Raw genomic sequence first — 26,639 nt, 5'->3', positions numbered from 1 at the left:
AAATTTTGTCATAATTTACACAATTTTTTAATTAAGCGTTTTCCACACCGTTCGAATGGCGTGTCGAAAGAGATGCAAGTGCGTTGCGTCGATGGCCTTTATCATTCGGGCCTACTTGAGACAAAAAGTCAAAAAGATTCTTAATCTACAGGCTTTAGTGGAAAATTCATTGTCAAATTGTGTAATCGTTGCGAAAAAAGACTTGAATTTGGGTGTTGAAAACCTGCTGTCTCATATTGGAAACCTATCTCGTAGTAGAGGACGTTCCTCTATTAACTATTAACAGACAGAAAATGTACACGGAACACCATCTTATATTTGCCGCGAGTGAGAAATCGTGAAGACGATTAAGTCAGAAGTACGTGATCCATTTGCGTACAAAACGAATTAACCGTTTTCGTTAAAAATGTAAGCTTGTAATCTGTTACCGAGAGATAATTTTCAGAAATGGGTTTAACCAGAATCAAGAGATTTGAGGCGCACAGAGAATGTACCATTCGAGATGTATGTCGCGGAGCGGGAAACGATGACGATTAAATCGGGAAGTGCATGATTGATTTGAATGCAAAGTGGAACGCTTTCATTAACAATGAGAGCTTGCAATCTTTTACCGGGAGATTATTTTCAGATACGCATTTAACTAGAATTAAGGGATTTGAAACGTATACCGAATGTCCTTTAGGTGTTTGTCGCGAGGGAGAAATCGCGATGACGATTAAATCAGAGGTAGGATCGATTTGCTTACAAAATGAATAAAGGGCTTTCATAAAAAATAAAAGCTCGTGGTCTGTTAATGGGAGATTATTTTTAGGTAGGCATTTAATTAGAGTTAAAAAATTTGAAACAGAATACTCTGCAGATATTTGCCGCGCGCGCGAGGGGGAGAGAGAGAGAGAGAGAGAGAGAGAGAGAGCTATGACGATTAAATCAGAAGTACGTGAGCGATTTGTCTACAAATTGAATGAAGGGCTTTCGTTAAAAATAAAAGCTCGTGATCTGTTAATGAGAGATTATTTTTAGGTACGCATTTAATTAGAATTAAAAAATTTGAAACAAAATGCACTTTAGATATTTGCTGCGCGCGCGTGAGGGAGAGGGAGAGGGGGAGAGAGAGAGAGAGAGAGAGAGAGACCGCGATGACGATTAAATCAGAAGTACGTGATCGATTTGTCTACAAAATGGATGAACAGCTTTCGTTAAAAATGAAAGCTTGTAATCTGTTACCGAGAGATTATTTTCAGATAGGTATTTAACTAGAACTAAGAATTAAGAGATTTAACCCGCATACAGAATATACCACCTAGATATTTGCCATGGAGTGAGAAACGATGACAATTAAATCGGAAATACGTGATCGATTTCAATACAAAATGGATGAACAGCTTTCGTTAAAATTGAACGCCTGTCGTCTGTTAATGAGAGATTATTTTCAGTTACGTGTTCAATTACAATTGAATTAATAAGAATTTTCGAGACCTGCACGAAAAAAAGTTCAGATATTTGACGAACATTGTCACGATACATTTTTATCGTAAAAATTGTTTGGCTTTGTTTCTTTTTTATATTTGTTCAAAAAGTTACCTATTTTCAGTTCACGATAAGCTAACTGTCCTCGATAGATCGTTTTCTCGTAAACTGATAATACAATTTTATGTGTCAATTTAGTGGAAATAAAGTTTACATAAATGTGTATATCAGCGCTTTATTATAATATTTTATGATTATAAATTCCGAGGAACTTTTTCAGGAAAAATGTGGATATTACTTTACGAGTCGTGACAGGACAAAATGTAGTTTTATAACCCACGTAAAGAAATTATAATTCGATTATAATTTTAAATGTCCTCCTTTTTAGAGTGTTCTGTTTTCAAGCGGTTTTTAAATAAGTTATGCAATTGATTTTTATGAGCACTTTGATGTAATCATTATTGCAGCATGACAATGATTATTAAAGCATACACCAATCAAGAGAATTATCATTTCGAATAGCTATGATCTCTTAATGCGCGACAATCTCGTTTTCTTACGATCTTGTAATCTACATTTTCCTTGACGTGTCTTGTCTTGATAATGATAAGATAATGGATAAGTGCTTATAAATAACATTTAACGAATTATAGAAATAAGAGAAAGAAGGTATATAATTTACAGTACAGATTGTGGACTAAACGTTACTTTCTAACGAAAAACTACACGTTGGTTCTTAAAAATATTCGCGTACATACTTTCCCATTAAACTTATTGATTTATTTAACTATAGGTACATTAATACCATATAACGGGTGAATTAACGTAATTGGTTGAGTGAATTGGGGTTAAACTATTTGAACGCGAATAAGTTGTGGTGTCGTGAGTAAATAAGCGGGACGAAACGCGGCGACGTATAATAAACGTATAATGTTAATTATTAAAAGAATGCACAGCACTAACTATCGACGATGCCATTCCCGCTTTGTTACGCATTATTTGTGAAATAAGAGAAGCTGTGCGTAACGCACACGCGTACACGGAGTTTTCTTTTAAAATTTATCCTGAAAATCAAGTAATCGTGGGACAACATGGCATTTTCGACAACTTTATGTGAGTTTTTGGAAATATGATCATACACACATTTTACTAGTAAATTGCACGCAAAGGGCCCAGTTTCACAAACGTCGGTTAACTAGTATAATTACTAGTAAAAAGTATGTTAAATTTCAAAAAACTCCTAAAATTCTTCGCAATGCCCCACGTTGTCCCACGATTACGTAATTTTCAGGGTAAACTTTAAGAGAAAATTCTCTCCGTGTAATAATACAAATCTATGTTTTTGAAAAAAAACACAGGACAATTTATTCAGTAAAACTTCGGTTAAAAAATCATATCCCGCAGGACAAATTTTTTACATCTTACCGTTGATCAAAATAGACACAGGCGTTACGTTAAAATTCAAGACGGGACGCAGGGGCCGCGGATGGCGGACGTCACGTCGTATAAATGTAAATGAAAAATGTAACCGTTTAATTTCGGCCGCAAAAAAAAAGATCATTATTTTTACGCATCTATGATTGCCCCGCGAAATTGGCTTCTCGCTGGAAACAAACGTGGCGAGTTAATGAATTGCAAATAATATTGTATCCCGCGGTGCAGCCGTGCGCTCATCAGGAGGGTGAAATCTAAAATTCCGTTTCGATTTCAGCTTCTGACCACGTGCAATGAAACGCGCGATTCCACGTCAGGCTCCCCGATAACGCGCCCGAAGATCAATTAATTCATGACAGATGTAATCGCGCGCTCCGCCGTGAATCACGTGCCACGCCGGGGAGCTTTATTCGAGCTCGCGTCGGAGTTTCGGAGGAAGCAACGTGCCCGCGTGACTCACTTGTATCTTTGTCGTCGATCGGCTATGAAGTAGACTTTTTCTGTCAATTCGTCACGCGCGCGGTTAACGGCGCACGAGCGCGCGGTGTGAACGCCGAGGCTAGTCGTATATGCGTCCAACAGTCTAAGGGGCAGAGCACAAGGCAACGTATTAGCTTACGACAAAGACGCAAGCGTAACCGTAGATAGCGCACAAGCTTTGGCGTAAAAGTAATGTCATATGTAATCGGAGGTAAGTACGACATACGCCAAAGCTTGTGCGCTATCTATTATACGTTTACGCTTGCGTCTTTGTCGTAAGCGACGTAAGCTATTACGCTGATTTTGTGCTCTGACCTTAATGGTTACGCGGGCGAGAACGCTGCGGGACGACTGCGCGTGAATCCTCCGAGAGTTCCGTGACACCGTCTGCCCGCGCGGTCGGTCTGATGCAGACGGCACGGCTGCGTCCCGCGCACGTGGTTTGTTGACCTGGCTTCTCAGATAATGAGGCAGATAAGGGAGACGGCGGGAAAAACGTTTCGCCGCTGAAGACCGCTTTAGCGCCTCGCGGCTCACGCCGTCATCCGCCTACATCATCCGCCTCCTACTTCAGTCCACCCCTACGGCACAGCCTCTTCTACGCGTCGTGCGATTAAAGTACGCGCCGGCGAGAAGTTTCCGAGTACTTGTCCGCGACACGCGGACGTGGAGCCTTAGCCGCGACTTCGTAACGCGCGAGACGGCCTCCGCTTTTCCTCTCGCGGCTCTCCCCCCCGATTTTTCCCACGTGGATCCGTGGAAGATTGCGATCGGGTGTTTATATCGCGATACGGCGCCACCATGGGCTTTGGAAGGTGAGTATCCTTTGTGCCACTGCGAGGCTTTCATTAAAGTTTCATTAAAGTTTCACGCGCTAGCTCGTTGGACTTTGCTGGCAAGAGATCACTTCTTTTTCGCAGACACGTGCTAAAATAGAAAATTTATAAGATACGGAGCTAGTGGTATAGATTAGATACTTGACGAACGTGATTGCGACTTACTTGTATTATTCTTACCTTCTTTAGTTTTGTTTTTATTTAATCTTACTTGATAAGTTAACGGCCGTCGATTCACGATAAGCTGTCTTTTGGCACTATCCTCTACTATCATAATTATTAGATATTATTATTAATAATTATTATTGATAATATTAATAGTAATAATATCTAATAATTATGATAGGAGAGGAGAGTGCCAAGAGACAGCTTATCATTATATTTCATTATTATTATTAATAATATTATATATTATTAAATATTATTATTTATTATTATTTATTAATAATGTTATCAACAATAATATTATAATTGATGTCATAGTCAAATATGTGTTTGTAAATGCGAGAAAGTTTGATATATCAAAGTTTTAATATCTATTTCTATATCTTATAATATTACTTCAAGACAATAATTTATAAGATATAATACCCGGAGAGAATTTTCTCTCAAAATTTACCCTGAAAATCATGGGACAACGTGGCATTTCGAAGAATTTTATGAGAGTTTTTCGAAATTTTACCATACATTCCACTAGTAAAATGTATACTAAGTACAATCACTAGTAAAATGTATAAAATTTCAAAAAAAACTCATAAAATTCCTCGAAATGCCACGTTGTCCCACGATTGCACGATTTTCAGGATAAATTTTCAGAGAAAACTCCCTCCGCGTAGTGACTCATTAAACTGATCAAATCGTACTACTGTTACGAACTTCTTGAAAAGATACCCGTAGCAAGATCATGGATATTTGTTTGTTCATTGGAAATACGATGGATATTTGTGCGTTACGTGGGCATTGAAATTCGGTGTTTTCGTCGATCGCTTGGTTCGAATCAGTCAGCCGTGGATAATTGTTGTGTACCACATTTGATCGGTTTCGCGAGTTACTGTACAGAGAGGCTGCGGAAGCCAATACACGCGTAAAAATCTATCTTCGCGTTTATATGTACATTAAATTAGATTTAAATACCGTGTACACTTTCAAAGTAGCGCGTATGCGGAGTGCCTCGGCCAATTTCTAAATTTAACGCATTAAACGGGATTGTAACTTTATGCGGCGAAACAAACAGATGCGAAACAGCGCGCTGCTGCGTAAAAATATCAAAGAGGGGCATCGAACTACGTGCATCGGAACGTAAACGAATAAACATATCATTAAATTGACCGGTCGCGCGCCAATTTTACGTCGGCATTTTCCCCAGAGCACAATTTTACAGAGTTAAAAATATCAAACCAATTTTGCCGCATGCGAAAAACACTCCCGTTCCCTGTTAACGCTCGACCGACGAGAGAGAGAGAGAGAGAGAGAGAGAGAGAGAGGGGGGGGCTGCATTATTATAATATAAAGAGACGGCAAAATTATAAATTTGAAATCCGCTTCCTCGTGTATACAAAGCGATTAACAATCTCATTCTTACCAATGTATTCATAAACTCGTAATATACTGTATTATAGCCATCAACGCCGATGTATGTTGGTTTTGCATAAAATGCAAGTTAAATATTCAAACGCGGAGAGCAGCAAGTACACGCCGAACCAAGTTCAGAACTGAGCTGCGCGCCGTTAAGATAATGTCTAGGTCAATACTTATGTGTATTGGTGTATGCAAAGTGTTATACGGTGTCGCGCAAGCGGCGTGAAACATTGGCGTGTGAAACTTTATTGATAAAATTTCCACCGAGCAATTTGGAAATTGCAGGGGATTTCGCACATTTGCGCTTCTTTAACAAACATGTCGAAGCGTTCGCAACGCGCGTTAAAAATAATTAAAAACGAGCCTTTCGTACATTAAGCTCAACGAATAATAAGAAGTAGATGTAGACTTGTTTAATTTCAAGTCGAGCTTATTCCATTAAATTTACACTATATTTAACATAATTTGGAAGATACCGAAAACGGAAAATGTCACAGATATGTGCGCGTGAGAGCGCGATAAATGGAGATAATCTTCCGAGACTTTTGTTGACGAAGAGAAACGAATATCATCATGTACAAAGTTTGATTGCGATGAATCATTTACTACAACTCTCTCGCGGTACTTTCGCGTTTAGTATTCACACTTTGTTTCGCCTTTTCATTAAACCCATCACGTATGTTTCTCTCGCGGTTCATTGCCGCGACACGTATATCTATAGCGACCAAGGTTCGGTAACCAGTTCAAGTCTCGCATGATGAACACTGGCATTGGCTCGGACCGAGGTCACACTTGAGGCCTTATTTCATTTGGATCTCGTCATATTTTCGTTACCGACGCGCGCATTGCAATCATTCTCTCACGTTCAGATCAAAAGAGTATTCGTAACTGCGGACGAATTCTATTGTTCTTTCATATGCGAGGCGAAATGTATGGAAACGTAATTTAAGCGATGAGCAGTTCACGCAATCTAATTTCCCTCTTGTTTTATTATCTTAGAATTTACGACTAATTCTCGTCCTACAATTGTGTTAGCCATATATTGTAAAACGAGATCATAAATCAAGTGCTACTGTTTGGTACGCACGCAGGTTGATCGGCACAACTTCGCGCTTGTCTACGATAAGAACTAATTTTATTGCTTTAAAGAGGAGAAGATAGTGCAGACTAGGTATGAAGATATTGCGTGGAAAAATGGTCTTTTCAACGCCGCTCGTAAATCGTCCTTAAGCGCAGCTCCCCCCCCCACATAATAAATCCCCTTTTTAATTTTCCCTCGTAAGCACGCGTCACAGCGCGCTTACAATATTTCCGTAGCAACGTTTGCGCAAAGTGCGGCACAATATGAGATGAGCCCCCCGGCAAAACATCTTGTTTGTCACTGGATAATGACACCGGCGTGTCGAGTTCGCATAGTCGATCGCTTTTACCCAATATCACCTGTAGCTATATTGTTATCTTATTATTTAAACAGGAATCTGCAAATACTAGGGAATAGACTTTCAGAGTAGTCACGAGGAGGCAATCGAATACGATCCATTTCCGTTTCGACTCGAGGACGGCGTGTAAATGATCAATTTGTCGTCTAAGCAATAAACATAAATAGCGAAAAAAAACGTAATGGCACAAACAGGTGTGTAAGACAAAAATCACTGTTGGGGAGTAACTCGTTACTTGTAACGAAGTTACAAGCAGTTTTATTACATAAGGTAATAATTTTACTTGCAAGGAGTTTTGCTGATGTATGTAAATATACATCTTTAACAGATGGTCCCAACATTGCCCACTATAATAATTGTAATTTTACTTGTAATTTTTGTACAGTGCGTACGTGCAATCCATTTTCTCGCTGGAGATTGCAATTTAATTTCAAATCGGGTCAACATCATTTAAATTATATGACAATTGGTGATATGAGAGAAATATCTGTACGATCTTAAATATCAATTAAGTAATTAAAGTTTTTATCAAATTGAATTATCAATTGGATAATTCGCAGTAGGATTTGTGACATACGTAACAGTACATATGGCGATCTTATCGTGATTTTGGCTCCGTTGAAGCTTATCATGTACTTCAATATATTTAAATCTTAATTTCTATTCGGTGTAATATCAATTATTAATATCATTAATTACATTACTGGCATATCACCGCGTGATAAATGCGGTGAAGAATGCACAGTCAATAAGCTATTAGGAGCCACTTAATGAATAATTTTCTTGAGTAAAGTAATATTTTTCTGGATTAAGATATTTTTTATCAGTGTAGTAATGGCCAGCAATGCTGCAAATCTGTACACCACGATGCCCTCAGCGGTTTACCCCTCGGCTTGCTCTTTATAGCCACTGTTCTCCAGCAGTCTAATATCATTAATTGGATCCGCCACTAACTGATTCTCTCCAGCGAGATCTCATTGAATGTAGTACTGTACTTATAACTGCTGCTATACTTTTCGTTGCTTCTCACTGCCACACTGAACAAAAATCTGGTTGCATTAATGAGAAATCTGGTACATTCAATCAGTCGTCTGTTAAACAATGGACGAATCATAATTCCTTTAGGATTCACTAGATGTGTAGTCAAGTCTATCAAACTTCTGGTTATGAAATATCGAGCCTTATCGTGACAACTGGAAATTCTGTTTGGTTTGACCAAAATACGTTCTATCATACATACACATATCTTGCTGATACAATCGGGGCCTTTTTCTCAGTGCAGTGATAAGATATTGATCCATTTAAGAGGGTGTCTTCATTTTCGTATTGTCAAAAATTTAATTCGAATTTAACAATATAATCTTAGCAGATTTGCAATATTTTAATAAACGCAAATCTCTCTTGCGTGTAGTTAAATTCGCGATATTCGGAATCGTTTTGACGATTATTAATCTCTCGTAGGTTTAATCATCATAATATCATTAGTTATCTATAGGGAAAATTTATCTATAACGACGTATGATAACGTATCGAAGATTTGAGGCGCGATTTGAGGAAAAGGTCTACTTTCCTGTGACGGGTGATGCCTGTGATTACATCTTATAATAATAAGTATTACGCCACGACTTGCGAACGTGTCTCTCTAATTGTTCGTGTGCGAGATCTCTTGTAAAAATCTGTTACACATATAAAACATCGCAACCGTACTCCCCGATCAAATATACATTGCGATAAAATAGCATTATCTATGTAGGATATGGCTTAGATTATCGTTAACACATAAACCGTTCTGTTCGTTTTTTTTCCCACTTAACGTCTTTATCTGCAGAAATGAATTCAGTCTGATTTAGCAGATGGGCAAAACGCATAAAAATTTCAATTGTCAGCAATCGTCCGAGTGTTGAAACGATGCTGTTAAAAAAAGTTACGACAGACACTCGGGAATTACTTCGCGAAGAATTTCGCGAAGAAGTCGTGGGTGGTCAGAAATTATATTATATTTGTTGCGGCGCTCGTTTCTTTTTGCACTTGCTTTCGCACGTTATAGTAAATTCCCATACTGCGCGCGCGAGACAGGCGACGCGGGCCGGTGCCGGCTAGTTGAAACCAGTTAAGTACACGAAATGATATTTCTTCCTTTCAATATACTGGGTAACGTCGAAAATATCCTTCCCGACTTTCGATACCAACGGATCTGTGCGCCACGTTAATTAATGCACGAGTGCGGGACGCACGATACAGCGCGTATGTCAAAAGCTCTCTCTCTTTCTGTCGAAATTGGCTGCAGCACGTGCTATCCAACCCGAGTATATTTTGTGCATCGCGCAGAAATAGCGTATATTAAATTCCCGACATATCGAGCAGCAGGATCGCCCCGGCGGAAACTCGCGACTGAGCCACGGCTGCTTTCGGGGTATTTACAAACCGTACACTAATAATACATTATAATTCACCGATCGTACCTCAGACGAGAGAGACGAAGCGTGCAGCGTAAATTGGAGCAGCGGCTTCGAGTGTTCATTAATGAGCGAGTATCGGCCGTATTTAGGTGCCCCCGAACACCTAGAAGACGATTTGTATAATAAATGAAACTGGTATACTTGGAACTATTATACCGCGATGTTTCTCAGACGACGCAGGTGTCCGATATCTTCCGTATATTAACCTATTTATTATTACACGATAATATTGACGCGCGCTGGCTGTCTTCTTGCTGCCGCGTCTCACCTCGCGTACTTTGAAAAGTCCTCTCCGAGGACTTCCCGGGTACTCACGCGTAGGGGAATCGTCCGTTCGATCGGGGGATACATATCCGTTAAATGGTCCCCGCGCTCGTTTCTTCGCAACTTTGAGATGAATCGTTATTCCCCCACCGATTGTTTGATCGTCCCCCACTCGTCCCAAACATCGTGCTGGCCACCGTCGCGGAATGCGTTTACCTTCGAGGAAACAGTACTTGGTGCCTTTGCGGGACAGAAGCAGGCAGGTGCGCGTGAGGTCCAGCGGGTGTCAAGCGGCGGCGGCGATTCATTAATTCGCTTATCGGCGATCGCCCGTGCGGACGAGCAAAAAGTGTACCATGCGGCCCGTGTCTCGCGCGCGCGGAGACAGGTTTTACGACGTTTAGAAGGCCGTACGCCCGTACACGTGACGGACGTCGGGCTTGAGCGCTCCGTTTTAAGGTAATAGAATATGTAGATACGGCCCGGACAAGGATACGCGCGCGGAAAACGCTCTCTCGCTCCTGGACCGCGATAAAAGCGTGGATCGTAAACGTCGCCTCCGTAAGTCCCTTCACGAGACGCGAGTGGACGCGATACGAGACGGGAAAGAGAGAGAGAGAGAGAGAAAAAGAGACGTACGACGTGGTATAATTTATCGATAGTCAACGCCGTTATCGGTTACAATGTACAAAAGTACGTGTTCTGCACGCATTTATACGCCGGAATGTCGGTGCTGTTGTGATAACTGTACACGCACGTGAGGAAACTGTGCGAGCTGAGTATTCGTAGCCGATTCTTGTTTCAAATTCATCTTAAGTGTTGTCTTCAGAGGCTAATACGGCTCTGCGATTAGTTAAAAGCACATTAAGATTATACTTAAGATCTTAAATGTAAGAACGGACTATGAATACCGGCCTAAAATTACGAAAACAGAGACAGGTTGACATGGAATAACCTTCCTTAATTCTCGCGTGTCCCGATATTATTCTAATGCCTACTAATGTCGCAATAGATGAAACGGGGCAGTAGTTGTAAAAGCGGAATGTGCGACAACTCGATAAACGTAACTTTTAATCTATCAATATACATTCTTTAACGTATATTCGGGAATTCTACGAAGAACTGGCTCGTGATTAATTTTTAAGATAAGCCCGTCGGAGTTTGCGTAATGTATTTCAAACCTCCACAGATTATCGCATTAGGCCTTGCATTTGCGCGTGAACGTCTTTATCGACGCTTTACAATTCAAATGCAGAGTTGATATTTTAATTTTCATCGCAAAAAGAATAGCTGCCAAGTAACGTTTCATTACTTTCCGAGCAACTGTAACCGTAACGCGTTACTTTCCAGAATTGTAACTTGTAACTGCAACTAGATACTTTTATAAAGTCACTTTTCCAACCCTGGTCCCGGTACGTTTGTAATTTTACAATTATTATATACATTATTACATATAATAATTGTAATGTGATTGAAATAAAACTTCTTGTTGATCCAACTGGCAGTATATTAGTTAAATGTTACATTTTGGTACGACGTTTCGACCCAAGTATCAGGTTCTTATCAAATAACCGAACTGCAAACCAACATGTCGCATTTTTTTTCAAGGTGGTAAGAAATTACAAATTACAAGTAAGAGTGTACATATGTAAAAGTTGCCCCGTGCATATCTATATGTTCGCAGAGCATAAATTATAGCAGACTCATGTCATTGCCAACGCAGGAAATCGGCAGGAAAATTATTTTAACTTAAGCGAGCACGTTCGCGCGTTATAAAGTTCCGAGTTGAACTGAATTATACGTAATGATTTCGATAAAATTATCCTAGTAAGACGCAAAACCGTTCTTATCCCACAATTCATTCGCAAGTACTCGTTACCTCCCGGCATTTAGGCGTCCATTATCGCGATATCGTATTTAGAATCCGTACGAAATCGCAGACCACCCGCTCGCGAATTAAGGGGGCGTAGGAGAAAAAAAATCGTGGCACTAGCATTTCATTCCGTCGCCTCACTCTCGCGGCGCGCATTCTAAAGGCAACGTAAACCACCTCGACGTCCTCGAGATTACCTTAGACCATTTGGCTCACGGAGGAAACTTTCTCGGGCCACCTCGCGCGGGTAATGATCGGAATATCAGGGCACGCTCCATTAATTTATTAACATTGTCTAGGCGCTCGTAAACCTCGTTTTCACGGAAACAATGGCTGTCGCGCGTAAATCGCGAGAATGGACAAACTTCGCCGAAGACTTTCGCGGGACGTGCGTTTAAATGCGACCTCGCGATGGGATGCTACCGTAAAGGCCGAAATACGCGCCCCGGCGGTTACTTCCCTTTGCCGCATTTCACCGCTCGGCATGGTTAAAACAGTATCTCGTGACGCAATGGGATAAATGGCACAACTGCTACTTTGTTTCGAGCACGGCGATCTGGCGCAATTGGAAGATTACTTTATCTAGTTCGGCGTCCCGATTTTCCTTTCGGCCTCCCCCTTTCGTGCGCGGCGGTTTTCCGGTTTCCGGTGCCGCTGGGAGATCAATAACCACGTGCCACACGTAGAAGTTAACCGCGTGCTTGCGAGAGGTCAGCACGCAGACCTTCGGCAAGGAATTGCGGAATTTCTCCCGGCATTTCTCCAACACTCGCGCAATTACCTGCTTATTAAACAACACTTATTTTCTACACTCTTTAGAAACGCGTCATTTGGTCGCACGCCCTTTTTTCTCTCGCGGAACAACAGAGGCCGGGCAGGCGAGGCTCGTTAGTTGCGCCTCCGCAAATCTCCATGTTAAAATGCACGCTTAAATTATCTGACGGCAGAAGTCTCCGTAAAACAGATTTATTGTGCGTTCGGTGTTTGCAAAGATGCTCCTCTTTTTTTTTTTTAACGATAACGCTCTCCACGGTAATCGTTTGCACACACGCACACACGTGCACGATGATTTCGCGTTGCTCTCGCAAATTGGAAAGCCGAGAACAGACCGACGCGGGACTCCGGTACAAAGCGATTGTCCGATCTGTGTTTTATCATTCCGCACCGTATCGCCGCGAAACACGTAGCGTATTCTCACATCGCGCACAGCTTTACGCTTCCTTTTTCGGTTCCTCAATAATTATTACGCTCTGATAATTCTGTTTCTAATGCGCCGTACTTTTTGCGTTATTTGCCGCTGGACCGCTAACTCCCGGCACCTGCAACATCGTCGTTATATGCATGCGTTGTTTATATACCGCCGGGATAGCTCCGGCTGCTCGGCGGAGAAGTCGTTTCCGAGGGCAGTTCCTCTCTCTCTCTCCCCCTTCCGGCGCTTTTTATGGGGAAAAGCTTTCTGTAGCCGCCTTCGCGCGGCGAACTGATCCCAGTTTCTTTATGTAATGCCCGCCCAAGTCCGACGCGCGCGACTGGCATCATTTTTCATTCGCGATGTTCCCGGGAAACTTGAAACATAAAGCGCCAGGTTGAACTTTCGATCGGCCGTCGCGGCGGCGATTCCCGGCAAATGGTATAAATTCCGAATATGATTGCAGCTTACGGGACGTAAAAGACGACAGCATGCGGCTGTGCTGCTCAAGGAAGGACGAGGCTGACCCGCTGCGGTCGGCGCCGGAAAATGGTACGAATAATGCTCGCACGTTGACGTAATCGTAAAATGGAAATGCAAGGACGATCTCTGCTATCGGAGGAATAATCTTCAATGGAGAAAAATTTCGCTGTAATAAAAATGCGCTGCAATAAGACACGTACGACGAGCGTGAAAATATTAGAACGCCTCAAATACATATCTTACGATTTATAGCAAAAGAAAAGGATGAAATGGAAACGAGTGCGCTTTATACGCTTATTACACGGTAAAAAAAAAATAGCGTGTCCAAATGTAAAATTTTTCTCGTGTTACCAAGATTTGAGCCTCACTTCAATGTAAGATTAACATAAAACGTACATGTTAGTATTTTCGTAACACTTTTATGTGTTATATTTATGTTAACGTAATAACTCGACACTTTATGTACGTCATTTAAAAATTGAATGTCATTTTCAGTTCTTTTAACACAACTCTATTTCGCAAAATCAACCGAAACCGTGTAACATCGACATTTCCTAAAAATTATTTCAACTATTCTGATTTGCAACTGTTCGTACGGTTTACTTATCCTGTCTGCTTTTATTACGTCACACTTAAGGTCGAAAGTATAGTGTTGATTAATTAACATTGATAATTTGTCAAAAAGTAACACACGCGGTAGATGTTATTTTAACTTAAAATTTAGAACGGACTTTTGGGAACACGCCGAAAATGTTAACGTCAACATTTTATTTTTTACCGTGTAGTATCATCTAACGATTCATTTAACAGCCGTCGGCGTAACTGGTAAAAATGTTCCTTTATTAAAAAAAAAAACGCAACGTTTCGACCGTGAATTCCGGTCCTTTTCAAGTGTAGGGCAATCGCATACAGTACCGGCCAAAAGTATATCACCTTTAGGTTTTCTGAGCATAACTGCCGTCGAAGTGCACCGAATGTGCTCAAAAATTTTACAGTAGACACCTGACAAGAGGTACATCTTGTACGCGAAAGGTAATGAAATTTGACAAAGTGAATCATGATTGTCGAACTTTTCATTCGAGCACTTGAAAATTAGTTATGCTCAAAGAATCGAAAGGTGATATATTATTGGCCCGTACTGTAACAATTTTTAAGTCGGACGTTGTGCCAGCGATAGACCTGAATCTAAAGGCGGCAAATATAAATGCAAATATCCGCGTTTTACTAATATAGTTTATTGCATTTGCCAAACGTTTCAAAGTTGCTTTCTGCACAACGCAACGAATAAAGCGGAATAAAGCGTGTTAATCCGTACAGAAATTAACTAACGCTCTCGCGCGAGTTCCGACTTAATGCGAAAAAGATATCTTGTTTGTCATTTAAATTTTCGCTTAATTTTCGAGGGCATTTGCACGAATTAGTGATAAATGTTGCCCGGCTCTATCTTGCATAACACAGGCGAATTGTACGAAGTCTTATGCACACAGCGAGCCGTTTGAAGAGACGATTAAGGTGGGCTTATATTTCCAGCCGGATTATTCTTCCAGTTAGCGTTGTTTAAGTATCACTGCTTAGCAGTGGCATTAAATTACCAAGTGTACATGTATAGTGTGTACACGTACAATGGACGCCAGCTTGTTAAAGAGATGTCACAGATTACGCTGTAATTGTGCTGTAGACTCCAGATACCCAATTATTCAATATTGCATAACTTGCTGTTTCCTAGACGCTTAAGTGTGTCGTATAATTATACTTGTGTTACGTACAATAAGAAAAAATAAAAACATTGGCCGTACATACTCTCTAACAGTCAATCAGTGCATTATCACTGAAAACAATTACAAGTATAGCAACTGAATTCATACTTTTAACTTGGAATCAGTGAATATTCACTGTTATCAGTGATAATTTACTGATTGACTTTTAGAGAGTAATTACGGAATTTTTTCGTCGCGTGCGTTCAATGAACTTTATATAATGAATAAATATTTTCGATTGATTGGATACATGAAAATAATGTGATTTAACGTAATTACATAACGTGGCTTTTCTCGTTATGTTCCCGTAGTCGAAAAGCGCACTCTCTAAAATTCAATCAGTGCATTATCACTGAAAACAGTTGTAAGTATAGCAACTGAATAACTCAGCGCTATACTTCTAACTGCGAATCAGTGAATATTCACTGTTATCAGTGATAATTTACTGATTGACTTTTACGGAGTAATTACGAAACTTTTTCGTCGCGTGCGCTCAACGGACTTTATACGATAACGAGATATTTTCGATTAATTTGATGCTTGAAAATAATGCGATTTAACGTAATTGCATAACATTGCTTTTCCCGTTATGTTCCCGTAGTCGAAAAGCGCACTCTCTGAAAGTCAATCGGTGTATTATCGCCGAGAACAGTGAACAGTTACTGATTTGCTGTTATAAATATACCACTGAAAATCACACTGGCATACTTATAACTGTAAATGACTGCTCACCGTTTTCAGTGATAATCCACTGATCGACTTTTAGGGAGCAGATTGTACGACCGAATCTTCATTCGTTCGATAAGCTTTACATGACAAGCAGATATATGTACTTCTCGGTTGGTTTAATATTTCGAAATGGTGCGATTCAACGTAATGGCGTAATATGACTTCCCGTTGTGACTTCTTAATCGTAAGGCGCGGATCGTACAGCCAAATCTTTATTCATTTTTCTAGGGGCTACGAAAGAACCGCCAGCGGGGAACGACATAGAAAGATTTGGATTTTACCAGATGGCGATGTTCGCATTTATTAGCGTGCCGCTGATGCTAACGGCAGGCTTTACGCTTTCCTACGTGTTTACCGCGGGCGAGGTGAAATACAGGTACGCGTATGTGCGTCTTCGCTAATTATTTGAACTTTCGCCTACGCGCGCACGCAGCGCACCCTCAAAAAGGATCTCTGTTACCGAGACAAAAAATATTCCTGACGCATTTATATTTCTCACAACCTCGTTTAGTATAAAAATCAGACAATATCCAAATAAAATCAATAATTCTTGTTCTCCTCTATCGAATTAAAAAAGATCGACTCACTGTATTGAGACGGGAGTAACTTGTATAAATGTAAGTTTATATATCCTTGCGTTTAGAATAAATTTTCCCCCCCATTTTAGAACGCACGAAGTTGGCACCGCGATATTCGACAAAAGATGATACATTCTATCATTTTATTCTAGATTTTAGAATTTTTCATTTAAGATTAAAATATTCCTCTTTCTATAAGAAATATGATTAGCGCCATATCGATCCTATTTTATGATACATTGAAATGTAATAGCATTATGTATTATACAATAGCAACCTAACCAATTAAGTAGCGTTTCCGATGGTGGATTTTTCCGATTTCGTTTTCCGATTAAATTCTGGATACATCCGATGAAATGCAGTTACCGATGAAATGATTTGATTGAAAAATCGATCATATTTTTCACCGGATATACAATTTAATTGGATATATCCGTTTGCTATTATGTAATTGGATTATCCGATTATATTTAATCGGACATTTTTCTCAGTGTTGGATTCGGAAATTCTTTCTGTGGGTGCGCGAGATACATAATTTCAAATATTGTGTATTTGCAAAACACGGCCGGCCGCCGGCACTCGAGCCGCGAGAGTGGGAGTCAAGGAAGTGGACGAAAAAGCAACTGTGTTTAAACGTTATAGATGTTTAGTGCCGGAGTGCGAGAATGCGGGGAACACGACGTTGGAGCCGCCCTGGTTCAACGCTTCCGCGCCGAAAAAGGACGGGGTTATTTCCGGTTGCGAGCGTTACGTGGTGCGAGACAACCACCCGGACACATGCACGGAGGCGTCGTTCACCAACGTTACTCGCGGCTGCGATTCTTGGATTTACGATCCGGACGAGCGTACGATACTCAACGAGGTAATGTGGCTCGCGATAATCGGCCCCGCATATATTATTCACCCGCCGAGATTTAGCGGCGGATTTTTCATTTTCTCTTTTCCCCTCTTCCCTCGGTTCATCCCGATGCAGTGGGAAATTACCTGCGACGCTAATCGATGGAAACTCACGTTGGTCGGCACGATACAGAACGCCGGTCAGTTCGTCGGCCTGATGTTCGCTGGATACATATCCGATAGGTGAGAGATACAGCGCAATATCTCTGGGGCTTTAATTAATTAACTTCGTACAAAATGTTCCATAATTAGCATTCGTCGCGGATGGCGACGCCGTCGCGTGTTATTTATTATCTATACGTCCTGCGAAGGAAAGAAACAAATATAATTCTAGATTTAACAACCCGAATCGAATATGTTGACCTCGCATAATTTTCGTGTCGGAGAAAATATAGTGAATTTTTTGATTTCAGATAGGCCTGAACTCTCTGAAAGTCAATCAGTGGATTATCACTGAAAACAGTGAATGGTCACTAATTTCCGGTTATAAGTACACTATTGAAAATCGCAGTGGTATACTTGTAACTGTAAATCAGTGACCATTCACTGTTTTCAGTGAAAACCCACTGATTGGCTTTCAGAGAGAAAAGAGTCGCTATTTCCCTCTTAGCAGTAAAGAGGCCAGTGAGAGTGTAATCAACAGAGGTTCGGTAGATCCTCTTCGGCCTAAGAGGTTTCATGGAGGGTGAAATATTTTATTAAATTCTCTTTGAGGGCTGGAATGAGGTTAAACACAATTTTTTTTTTACTCGTCTGGGCCTCGAATTGGAGTTTCAAACCGATTCCGAGGTCCAAATGAAGACGGAATAGAATAATTGAGGCCCATTCCGGGACTGAATACTCGGGAAATCAATAAAATTCACAAGGCTCGCGTGTGATGAATGCACATTTAAATGAACAAAGGGCTAAGAGCCGCGACGGGATGTTAGCGTCGCAATAATTTTATTATAACGCAAAGAATTACTTGACGCCAGTACATGATTAACCGATCTAGAAAAATTGGTAAACGACAGTGTGTCGTTTAACAATTTTTCTAAATTTTATTATAGTTCTAAATTTCATTGTATCGTACGGTACATCGGCTAATTTAGGAATTAGCTATTACACAATAAAATCTAGAGTTATATTTGTGCCAGATTACCACGGCGACGTAACCTGCGCGAGATGACACGCACGCGCGATAAATTCAAGCTACCGCACTCTCCAAAGGCTATTATTTTCTTACAGGCTAGTTTTCCTCGCGATAATAACTCCGCTAGAGAGTCTAAAAATTCATTGAAGTTATTTTTACACCTTTTTTCCTTGCGTGCGCGTTAGACACGCTCGTACGGATAATCCGCCGCGCAATGTTTCTGCCGTTGCGCGTTTCTTTACGCGCAATACACGAGGATAAATCGCGATCGGTTGCGCGATTAAAATTCCTAAAAAGAATACGCGCGGACTTACGTAATGCGAGATATAATCCGTAACAATGTTTCCGCTCCCCGTCGATCTCGCGGGCTCTCGATAAGAAAGCCGCGGCGTATCCGCCGCGACGTCGCGAGGAATTTCGCATTGCGGCACGGCAGAAATTCGCTTTGCCGGGACAACGGGAGGCGCGCAGCATCCGCGTTTCACTCTTTTATTTCCAGATACGGGAGACGAACCTTTTTGACGCTGGCGACGTCTCTGGCTGGAGTCAGTGGCTTGATACATTCCTTCTCCGTGAATTATTGGATGTTTCTCGCATTCGAATTTCTCGATGCCACCATGGCGGCGGGAATTTACAGCGCGGGATTTATTTTAGGTGCGTTAATAACGGGACAATAAATATGCTCGGGGGGGGGGGGGTGCAAAAATATGCGACACCTGTAAGCGCCGTGTCGTGCCTGTCCTATTGCATGGTGTTCGCGGACGGCGGGGCGAATTCTCGATGCAATGCTCTTTACTCGCGTTTGGAATGCAAATACACCGCGCAGCGTAACGTAGATATTTTCGAGTTATTTATTCCGGATTTACCGCGTGTTTATTTAGCCGTTCATTAAAATTATAGTTGCAGCTTTATGCGACACGCATTTCTACGAAAATACGCTCCCGCGCAACAAAACATGCCATGCCCCGGGAAATGTAAAGCCAACGAGCCGTGCGAAAGATAATAAGCTATCGCTCAGAAATTCGTCGAGATTATACCGGCGGGAAACGAACGGGCAGAAAAAGACAATATTGCATTTCTCGCTTAGCGTACGGCCCGGGACGGCACGAAAGGTTGGCGAAATGCGCTTCTTCTTTTGCATCGGTTGCTGACATTTGTCTATCGTTGATCGATAACTTTTTATCAAAACGACGTCCACGAAACATCGAATGGCAAATTTATCGTAGACGATCTCAAGAGATTCGGGATTATCTTCAAGTGTAAAAGTCCGTCTCGTTGATCGCGAGATCTTCTAATCACCGACGCACTCGTGTGTCGCGCGAATACGCAGGTATCTCTCCGCGTTCACTTTTTGTATCAATAATTACCGATAAATCGCATAAAAAATGACGTATTATATAAGATGTGTTTATTTCGCGTTTCTTCCCAGCGTAACCCACGCGTTACGTGGGATTGCGATTCTGCAGTAATTTAAACACCGGTTTTTCGCTCTCAGGAATGGAGACGGTAGGGATGAAAAACAGAGTCTTCGGGAGCACCATCCTCAGCTGGATGTTCGCCGTAGGTGAGATCTTGCTGGGACTGTTCGCGAGTTGGCTAAGATCTTGGCGAGCGCTCCTTAGAGTAGTGTACGGCCCGGCATTGCTGGCCATTCTCCTGCCTCTGCTCATTCCAGAGTCGGTTAGGTAATGCTTTTTAAATTTAATGAGCACTCGCGTATCGCCGAGACATCACTTTTGATCGATTAGCGAGATTTTGCAATTGGCGAACGTTATCTGCAATTTGTTCGATTACGTGAGCGATCAATTCTTGGATGTCTATCGCGAGTTCAGCCGAGAGTAATTTAATTGCATTGAAAGATGGAGTGATTAGCTGGAATCGTTGACTACTTCAATGCCGGGGTTTTTTTAGCAAATGACTGAACGGAGTTTATTAAGTAATATTTATACACAGTAGAATTCCTTTCATTCCTCCGTCCGCGAGATAATTGTTCGCACAACCGATGCCATTTTCAAGGTGGCTACTGTCAAGGGGCAAGCACGAAGAAGTGGAGAAAATATACCGTAAAATGGCCCGAATGAACGGCCTGCAAGTAACGGACGAGGCCATCACTGCGTTCAAGCAGTTAAACACAACTAAGGACGAAGAGGTACGTGTTTTCAACTGTCGTAGGGTAAGGTGACTGAGTTCGGATCAGATACCAAATGCGGATTAAAACTTTGATGAGTCACTAATAACCCGAGTCGAATATTTTGGTCTCAATTAAATCTCGTATCACTTTTGAATTGGGAGCAATGAGTTCAAACTAAGGTCTTTGTGTCGGAGAAAATATATTGAACTTTTGGCCTCAGATACTGAATAGTATCGCTATTTCCCTTTTAACAGTAAAGAGGCCAATGCGAATGTAATGAACAGAGTAAGTATCAGTAAATCCTCTTCGGCCTAAGAGGTTTCAAAGAGGGTGAAAGATTTTATTGCATTCTCTTTGAGGGTTAGAAGGTGGTTAAAAATAATTTTTTTACTCATCTGGGCCTCAAGTTTCAAACCGACTTCGAGGCCCAAACCCGAGTCGAATGTTTTGGCCACATCGAATGTTTAGCCTCGTGTAATTTTTTAACGAGGTCTTTGTGTCGGAGAAAATATGTTGAGTTTTTTAGGCCATCTGGGCCTCAAGTTGGAGTTTCAAACCGACTCCGAGGTCCAAATGAAGACAGAATAAAATAAGTGAGGCCCGGGATCAAATACTCGACCCGGGAGGCAACATTTTAAAATAATTCACTTGAATTTTGCTCTTTTACATATTTACAACTTTATGCTATATTGCCGATATCGTAAACGGCACCGACGTGTTTTCACGTCGCTCATTGGCGACTCATCAAGTTGTTGATCCGCGTTTGGTATCTGATCCGAATTTGATCGTCTCACCCCAGTTTTCAGTACGGTCAACAGCTCTTGCGCGGCTCTGCGAGCGTCAATGTAAAATATTACACACGATTTGCATACGATCCGCGCGACTACGTGATTGATACGATCTTTCAGAAGAGCGAGCTGGTGATATCGGACAAGAAGAAACCGATCGTGCAGGTTCTACATAGCTCAGTGATACTCATTCGACTGTTGGTCTGCTCGTTCTGCTGGCTCACGAACACGTTCGTTTATTACGGACTGTCGTTGAATTCCGTGGCGTTCGCCGGGGATAAGTACATCAATTTCATGCTCGTCGCGGTGGTCGAGATACCGGCGTATTGCCTCGCCTGGGTGCTGACCGATCACATTGGCCGTAAACCAACGCTCTCCGGCGCGTTCCTGCTGAGCGGAACGTTCTGCCTCGCAATCGAGTTCATACCGAAAGGTAAAGGGATAAAAGGAGAAGAAAAAAAAAATGGAAGCGGCAGCTTCCCCGGACAGGGATGGATCCTCGTTTCGTGGGTCGCTTATGAAAAGCCGTTGAATCGCGTTTACGCTAGAGAAATTCCCGCGAGGAGAGAATTTCGGGATATTTTTCGAAACATTAATGACGGCGCGGTGCCGTCAACGTGCACCTCGCCGCCGCGTATTCCTTTCATCATCGAGCCATTTAAATGCTCATCCCATCCATTTTCGGGCGAAAGAGGATAGAACGTAGACGCGCCGGAAAAGTAAGGGAGGGAAAAAAGGTCCCCTTTTGAAACAATGCTCGCGTTCATTAATGCCTACGCGTTCTCATCGCGGATGAATATATGAGTTTTGCATAAACGTTAGCGTCACGTTTCGAAGAACTTGATACTTTAATCGCGTTGCCGCCGCCCCCCCAAGATCGTATCGTATCGACACGCGTGAGAAACGAGAGGCGCGCATTTGGAGGCCGCCTGGGAACGTCCCTCCTCTGCGAACGCGCGTGTCCTCCCGTTGAAATCAGCAAAGTTCAATAGAATCGCTCGATATGAGTTTTACGATCGCGCGAAAATATAATATGAGCTACAATGAACGGCGCGTAGCGCGTTACGCGTGTAATCCGCGCCCGAGGGCAAAAAGCCGAGCGTCGAGACGACGGGCGCTACGTGCCCGGGCGTCGTTCGGCTTAGTCGCGACCGTGTTGTTCGCGTAATTATGTCGGTTATAATGGGGCCGCTATGCCACGTTGCGCGCGATCCCCGTGATTTATCGCACGCCCCCCTCCCTCCCGTTCCAGGAGCCTGGAGTTACGGGCCTTTACTTTTATACATGGCCGGGAAGCTGTGCATCACCATGGCGTTCGCCACCGTCTACGTCTACACGGCGGAGCTGTTCCCGACGACGCTCCGGCACTCCCTGCTCGGAATTTGCAGCATGACCGGCCGCGTCGGGTCAATCTTATCGCCGCAAACGCCTCTCCTGGTGAGTCAACAGACGCGCGTCCGCAGCAAACAGATGCTCTCTCGACGACCGCGTCTCCCGAATCGCGCGTCGTCGCCGGCATCCGTCAGATCCGCGGGTCGACGTGCATTTGTTTTTTTTTTATAATTTCACCGGTATCCATAATTTCATCGGAAAACGTAATCGGAAAAATTAACCATCGGAAAGATGACTTAATTGGTTTATCCAATGGAAATTTTTCTCAGTGTAGGCGACACCGAAAGACTTCCTAACATTCGCTAATAGTTGACATAGAAAGTCGGTTTTTGTTATCTAAATCGATCGCATGCAGCCTAGAAAACTGTTGCTGCGGTTGCAAGATTATTTTTTTCAGTGTTTTTAAACTTGATAAGTGGACATACGGTACCGGTCAAAATTATATCACCTTTCGGTGTTCTGTGTACAACTTTCGTCAAAGTGCATCGGATGTGCTCAAAATTTTACACGCATGACGGGTAATGAAATTTGACAAAGTACACCATGATTTTTTTTAATTTTTCATTCACGCACTTCAAAACTTGTTATACTCAAAGAGTCAAAAGGTGATATGATTTCGGCCGGTACTGCACGATTTAAAAAATTAGCGGTATTTCCTAATATATTTTACGTGAAGCGCGAAAAATATTGTGCAATATGCGCAGTCGTCCTACGGCATAAAGTTCTCAATCACCATTGAGAAATCGATCGGCGAGCGCGTTCCCCGGACTAGATACTCCAACGTTTCGCTAATTACACGTGTCCTCGTTTACGTTCAGGCGCAAATAATGCCTTCGCTGCCGCTCATCCTGTTCGGGTCCATGGGCATGATCGCGGGCGTCCTGTCCCTGATTTTCCCGGAAACTTTAGGGACGAAACTTCCGGACACCGTGTGGGAGGCGGAGAACATTGGCAAGTCAAACGGGACTCGCGAAATTCCAGGTCTTAACACGCCACCACGCCGGAGGAGCAGCGCAGAACGCTAAGACGCGTTAAGTCTTTCTCTCTCTCTGTCTCTCTCTCTCTCTTTTTCTCTCCGTGGAAGAGCGGCGATAGCTTTTAAAAGTTTACTAACGGCGGCGGCCCCGAGATGCACCCGGTGACGCCAGACAGAGATAAAGGGGGTGGCCTTCGCGAGACTCGACTAAAATACACGGGGCGCGCACAATTGATGGGGAGGAGGGGAATTGCGAAATCCCGCCGTGCTCGCCGCAACAACGGGCGCGACGCACGCTCGCAGATTTTATCTGTCGGCGATTTGAATAAGCACGGCATATTCCTCCCCGTAACTGTTTACCCTCCGCCGTCGCTGCCGCTACGCCCGTCGTCATTTGTCTTACTCCCCGCGTTTATCCGCGCGCGCCCGCGCGTGCGGAAGAGAAGGATTATAATATCTTCCGGTAAAGTCCCGGTGTTCCCACGGTATCTCGAAATCTTCCGAAATCTCCTCGACGTGCATGCGCGTGCAATTCGCGAGGTGTTAAGTGGAACTAGATCGGAACTCCGATGGTCCGTCGCATTTCTACGACACTTATATATCTTCCTCGCGCGTTATCTTTCGCCTCGCGAATATCGCGATACTCGCGCGACGCTGAAAACAGGGCAAGAGGCAGTGATGTGGGCTGCCCCGCTGATAACACGGGCCCTTTTTAAAATTACATTATAAGCAACGCCGTTTCTTGCGAGAGATTTTTTATTTCTTCTCAGCGTAGTTCCCGAAATTGCGGAACAGTCGCTACCGCGACTGGCGAGACTTCTTTTTGTTAACAATTGACGTTTATCTTTTACAACGCGCGTCCAAGCTGCGATGTTCAGTTTAATGTGGTATAACGTTCGCGATTGACAATTTTGTACTCTGTATTAATTTTCAAACTGCATTCCTATTTTGCGAAAGTAAATAAGTTATCAAGCATTTACTAATTGCAAGTTGAATATGTTCTCGCTGGGATACAATGAAACTTTGTTAACGTTTCTATTATAATATATTAGGCCTCGCAACAAGCTGGTGTTACAGGCCTGCAGTCCACATTACGGAGCGTTGCTTTTCATTACAAATTCTTGTGGTTTCTCAAATAACGGGGACCACATTATCGCCAAAGTCGAAACGGAAGTCGAGATTACGGACACCGAATGCATGTACGAGACAAAAATGAGTCTAAAGAGAAAGAGAGAGAACAGTGAAGAAATTTTCAGTACCTGCAACTACTTTGCAACGACTTGTGCGTTGCGTTAACACTCCAAGTTTTGATGCCCAAAAAGCTAGAAAGGAAGCCTGTTTTGCTCGAGCATTTAGAAAACAAATTGATGGATAACGAACACGGATTTAAGAAACTGGATGATGAAGAATGAATATACGGCGTGTCAGCTGTAGTGTGTTCATACCGAATGCGTTGGAGCCGAGAGATTAATTTATACGTGTAATTTTAGAAAAAAATTATATACTTTCTAGATTTGGCTTACGGCGCGTAAAACCACGTAAGTCTGATATTTTATTCCGGTGTTCGCGAACATTTTACCTCGCCTCGTGAAGGAACAACATTTTAATTCGCCTCAGGAAGGAATAACTTGATGAAGTGTATGTAAGAGCAGTTGCGTAGAAAATTTATGCGTTCGCAAGTTGGGCCCCGGACCCACCTTACCAATTTAAAGAGGGTTAGCTTTAGCTTTACCGTTAGCTTTAGTTAGCTTCAAGGCTACATCGATACTTACGTTACAGTTGCTTTTTCATTTAACTATCTTTTTCATTTTAAACGTACTTTTGTTGAACCTAAATTAATAAATTGCCATTTGCGATACTTTCAAGAGAGATTGGGGTATAACTAAAAAAAAAACTTTGCTCAAAAGGACAAAGTGGAGGTCTATATTACCATATCTTCCTCTGTCACTTAAAAGAAAAGAAAACTGAATCGCGACTCGTTTTACCTAATTGTTTCGCGGAGATCGTAGCACGTAGGGCGAATATAAAGATGTGTAAAGAGAAATGCAAATGTCACAGTTCTGTATGTTCCACGCCGGGATTTGCTTCGCGTAGCGATGCGCGGACGATTTGCTCGTACATGCACCGCCATCGCGCACCTGTCAACGTAAAACATTCACGAAACACCGAATGTCTACCGTGTATGTTATATAGCGCAGTTTGACCGTTCAGTATATGACAGGAGCTTTATTTTTACTCTGAGCCCTTGGTATTTCCATCTTGTAATTCACTGGCGTGACGTAAAACATATATATCCGCTGTTGATTCGTTGTGGTAATTTAGTTTTAATTATTCCAACGAGGCATGGCGCGCGCGTGTTACGCGTGTCTTATGTATATTTTAGCCGTTTTTAGTTTTATCGCGATTTCTTATATGCACATATATGGGAACAATGCCGTGTCTAACGAGAGTGCAAAGTATTACAAATCGGAGCAGGAGTTTCTGCACACGTGGAACTTTTGTTTCTTTTTTTACCTGCAACAAAAGAGACTCAATTCATCGAGACCGTTAGGTGTACACCGTTGTAGTATTAAAAATATCAATAAGTATTGCGAATTTTTTAAAGAGACATCGATATCGCGTGATTTGTAATGCGACTGTGAGGAACAATGTATTCTTATGTAACTTAACGATATTGGAGAAAAATGGTTATTTTGTCGAATGAATTTTGTAATGTGCGCAAATGTCAGATATATATAATAAATAGATTATTCTTTA

At 42.2% G+C, this 26,639-nt stretch overlaps 1 protein-coding gene across 4 annotated transcripts in view; it reads left to right on the top strand.

Annotated features, from left to right (window-relative positions):
- The window catches only part of LOC105563829 (solute carrier family 22 member 5-like), a 27,252-nt gene extending 613 nt beyond the window's left edge, over positions 1–26,639 (top strand). For 2 of the 4 annotated variants that reach the window (XM_012015770.1, XM_012015769.1), the window contains exons 2-11: positions 13,486–13,571; positions 16,217–16,364; positions 17,209–17,428; positions 17,540–17,646; positions 19,095–19,249; positions 20,091–20,280; positions 20,612–20,744; positions 21,635–21,947; positions 22,767–22,951; positions 23,725–26,639. In XM_012015770.1, coding sequence (XP_011871160.1) covers positions 13,511–13,571; positions 16,217–16,364; positions 17,209–17,428; positions 17,540–17,646; positions 19,095–19,249; positions 20,091–20,280; positions 20,612–20,744; positions 21,635–21,947; positions 22,767–22,951; positions 23,725–23,931 — 1,719 coding nt within the window. In that variant the 5' untranslated portion in view covers positions 13,486–13,510 and the 3' untranslated portion in view covers positions 23,932–26,639. Of the gene's footprint in view, positions 1–3,817; positions 4,197–10,133; positions 10,417–13,485; positions 13,572–16,216; positions 16,365–17,208; positions 17,429–17,539; positions 17,647–19,094; positions 19,250–20,090; positions 20,281–20,611; positions 20,745–21,634; positions 21,948–22,766; positions 22,952–23,724 lie in introns of those variants that run through there. The other 2 variants (XM_012015767.1, XM_012015768.1) reach the window with 2 other exon arrangements.

Source organism: Vollenhovia emeryi, unplaced genomic scaffold, assembly GCF_000949405.1.
Source record: "Vollenhovia emeryi isolate VEMERY1.0 unplaced genomic scaffold, V.emery_V1.0 DF939171.1, whole genome shotgun sequence".
Taxonomy (NCBI): Eukaryota; Metazoa; Arthropoda; class Insecta; order Hymenoptera; family Formicidae; genus Vollenhovia; species Vollenhovia emeryi.
Note: the sequence above shows the minus strand (reverse complement) of the source record. Positions and strands in the feature narration are given on the sequence as shown.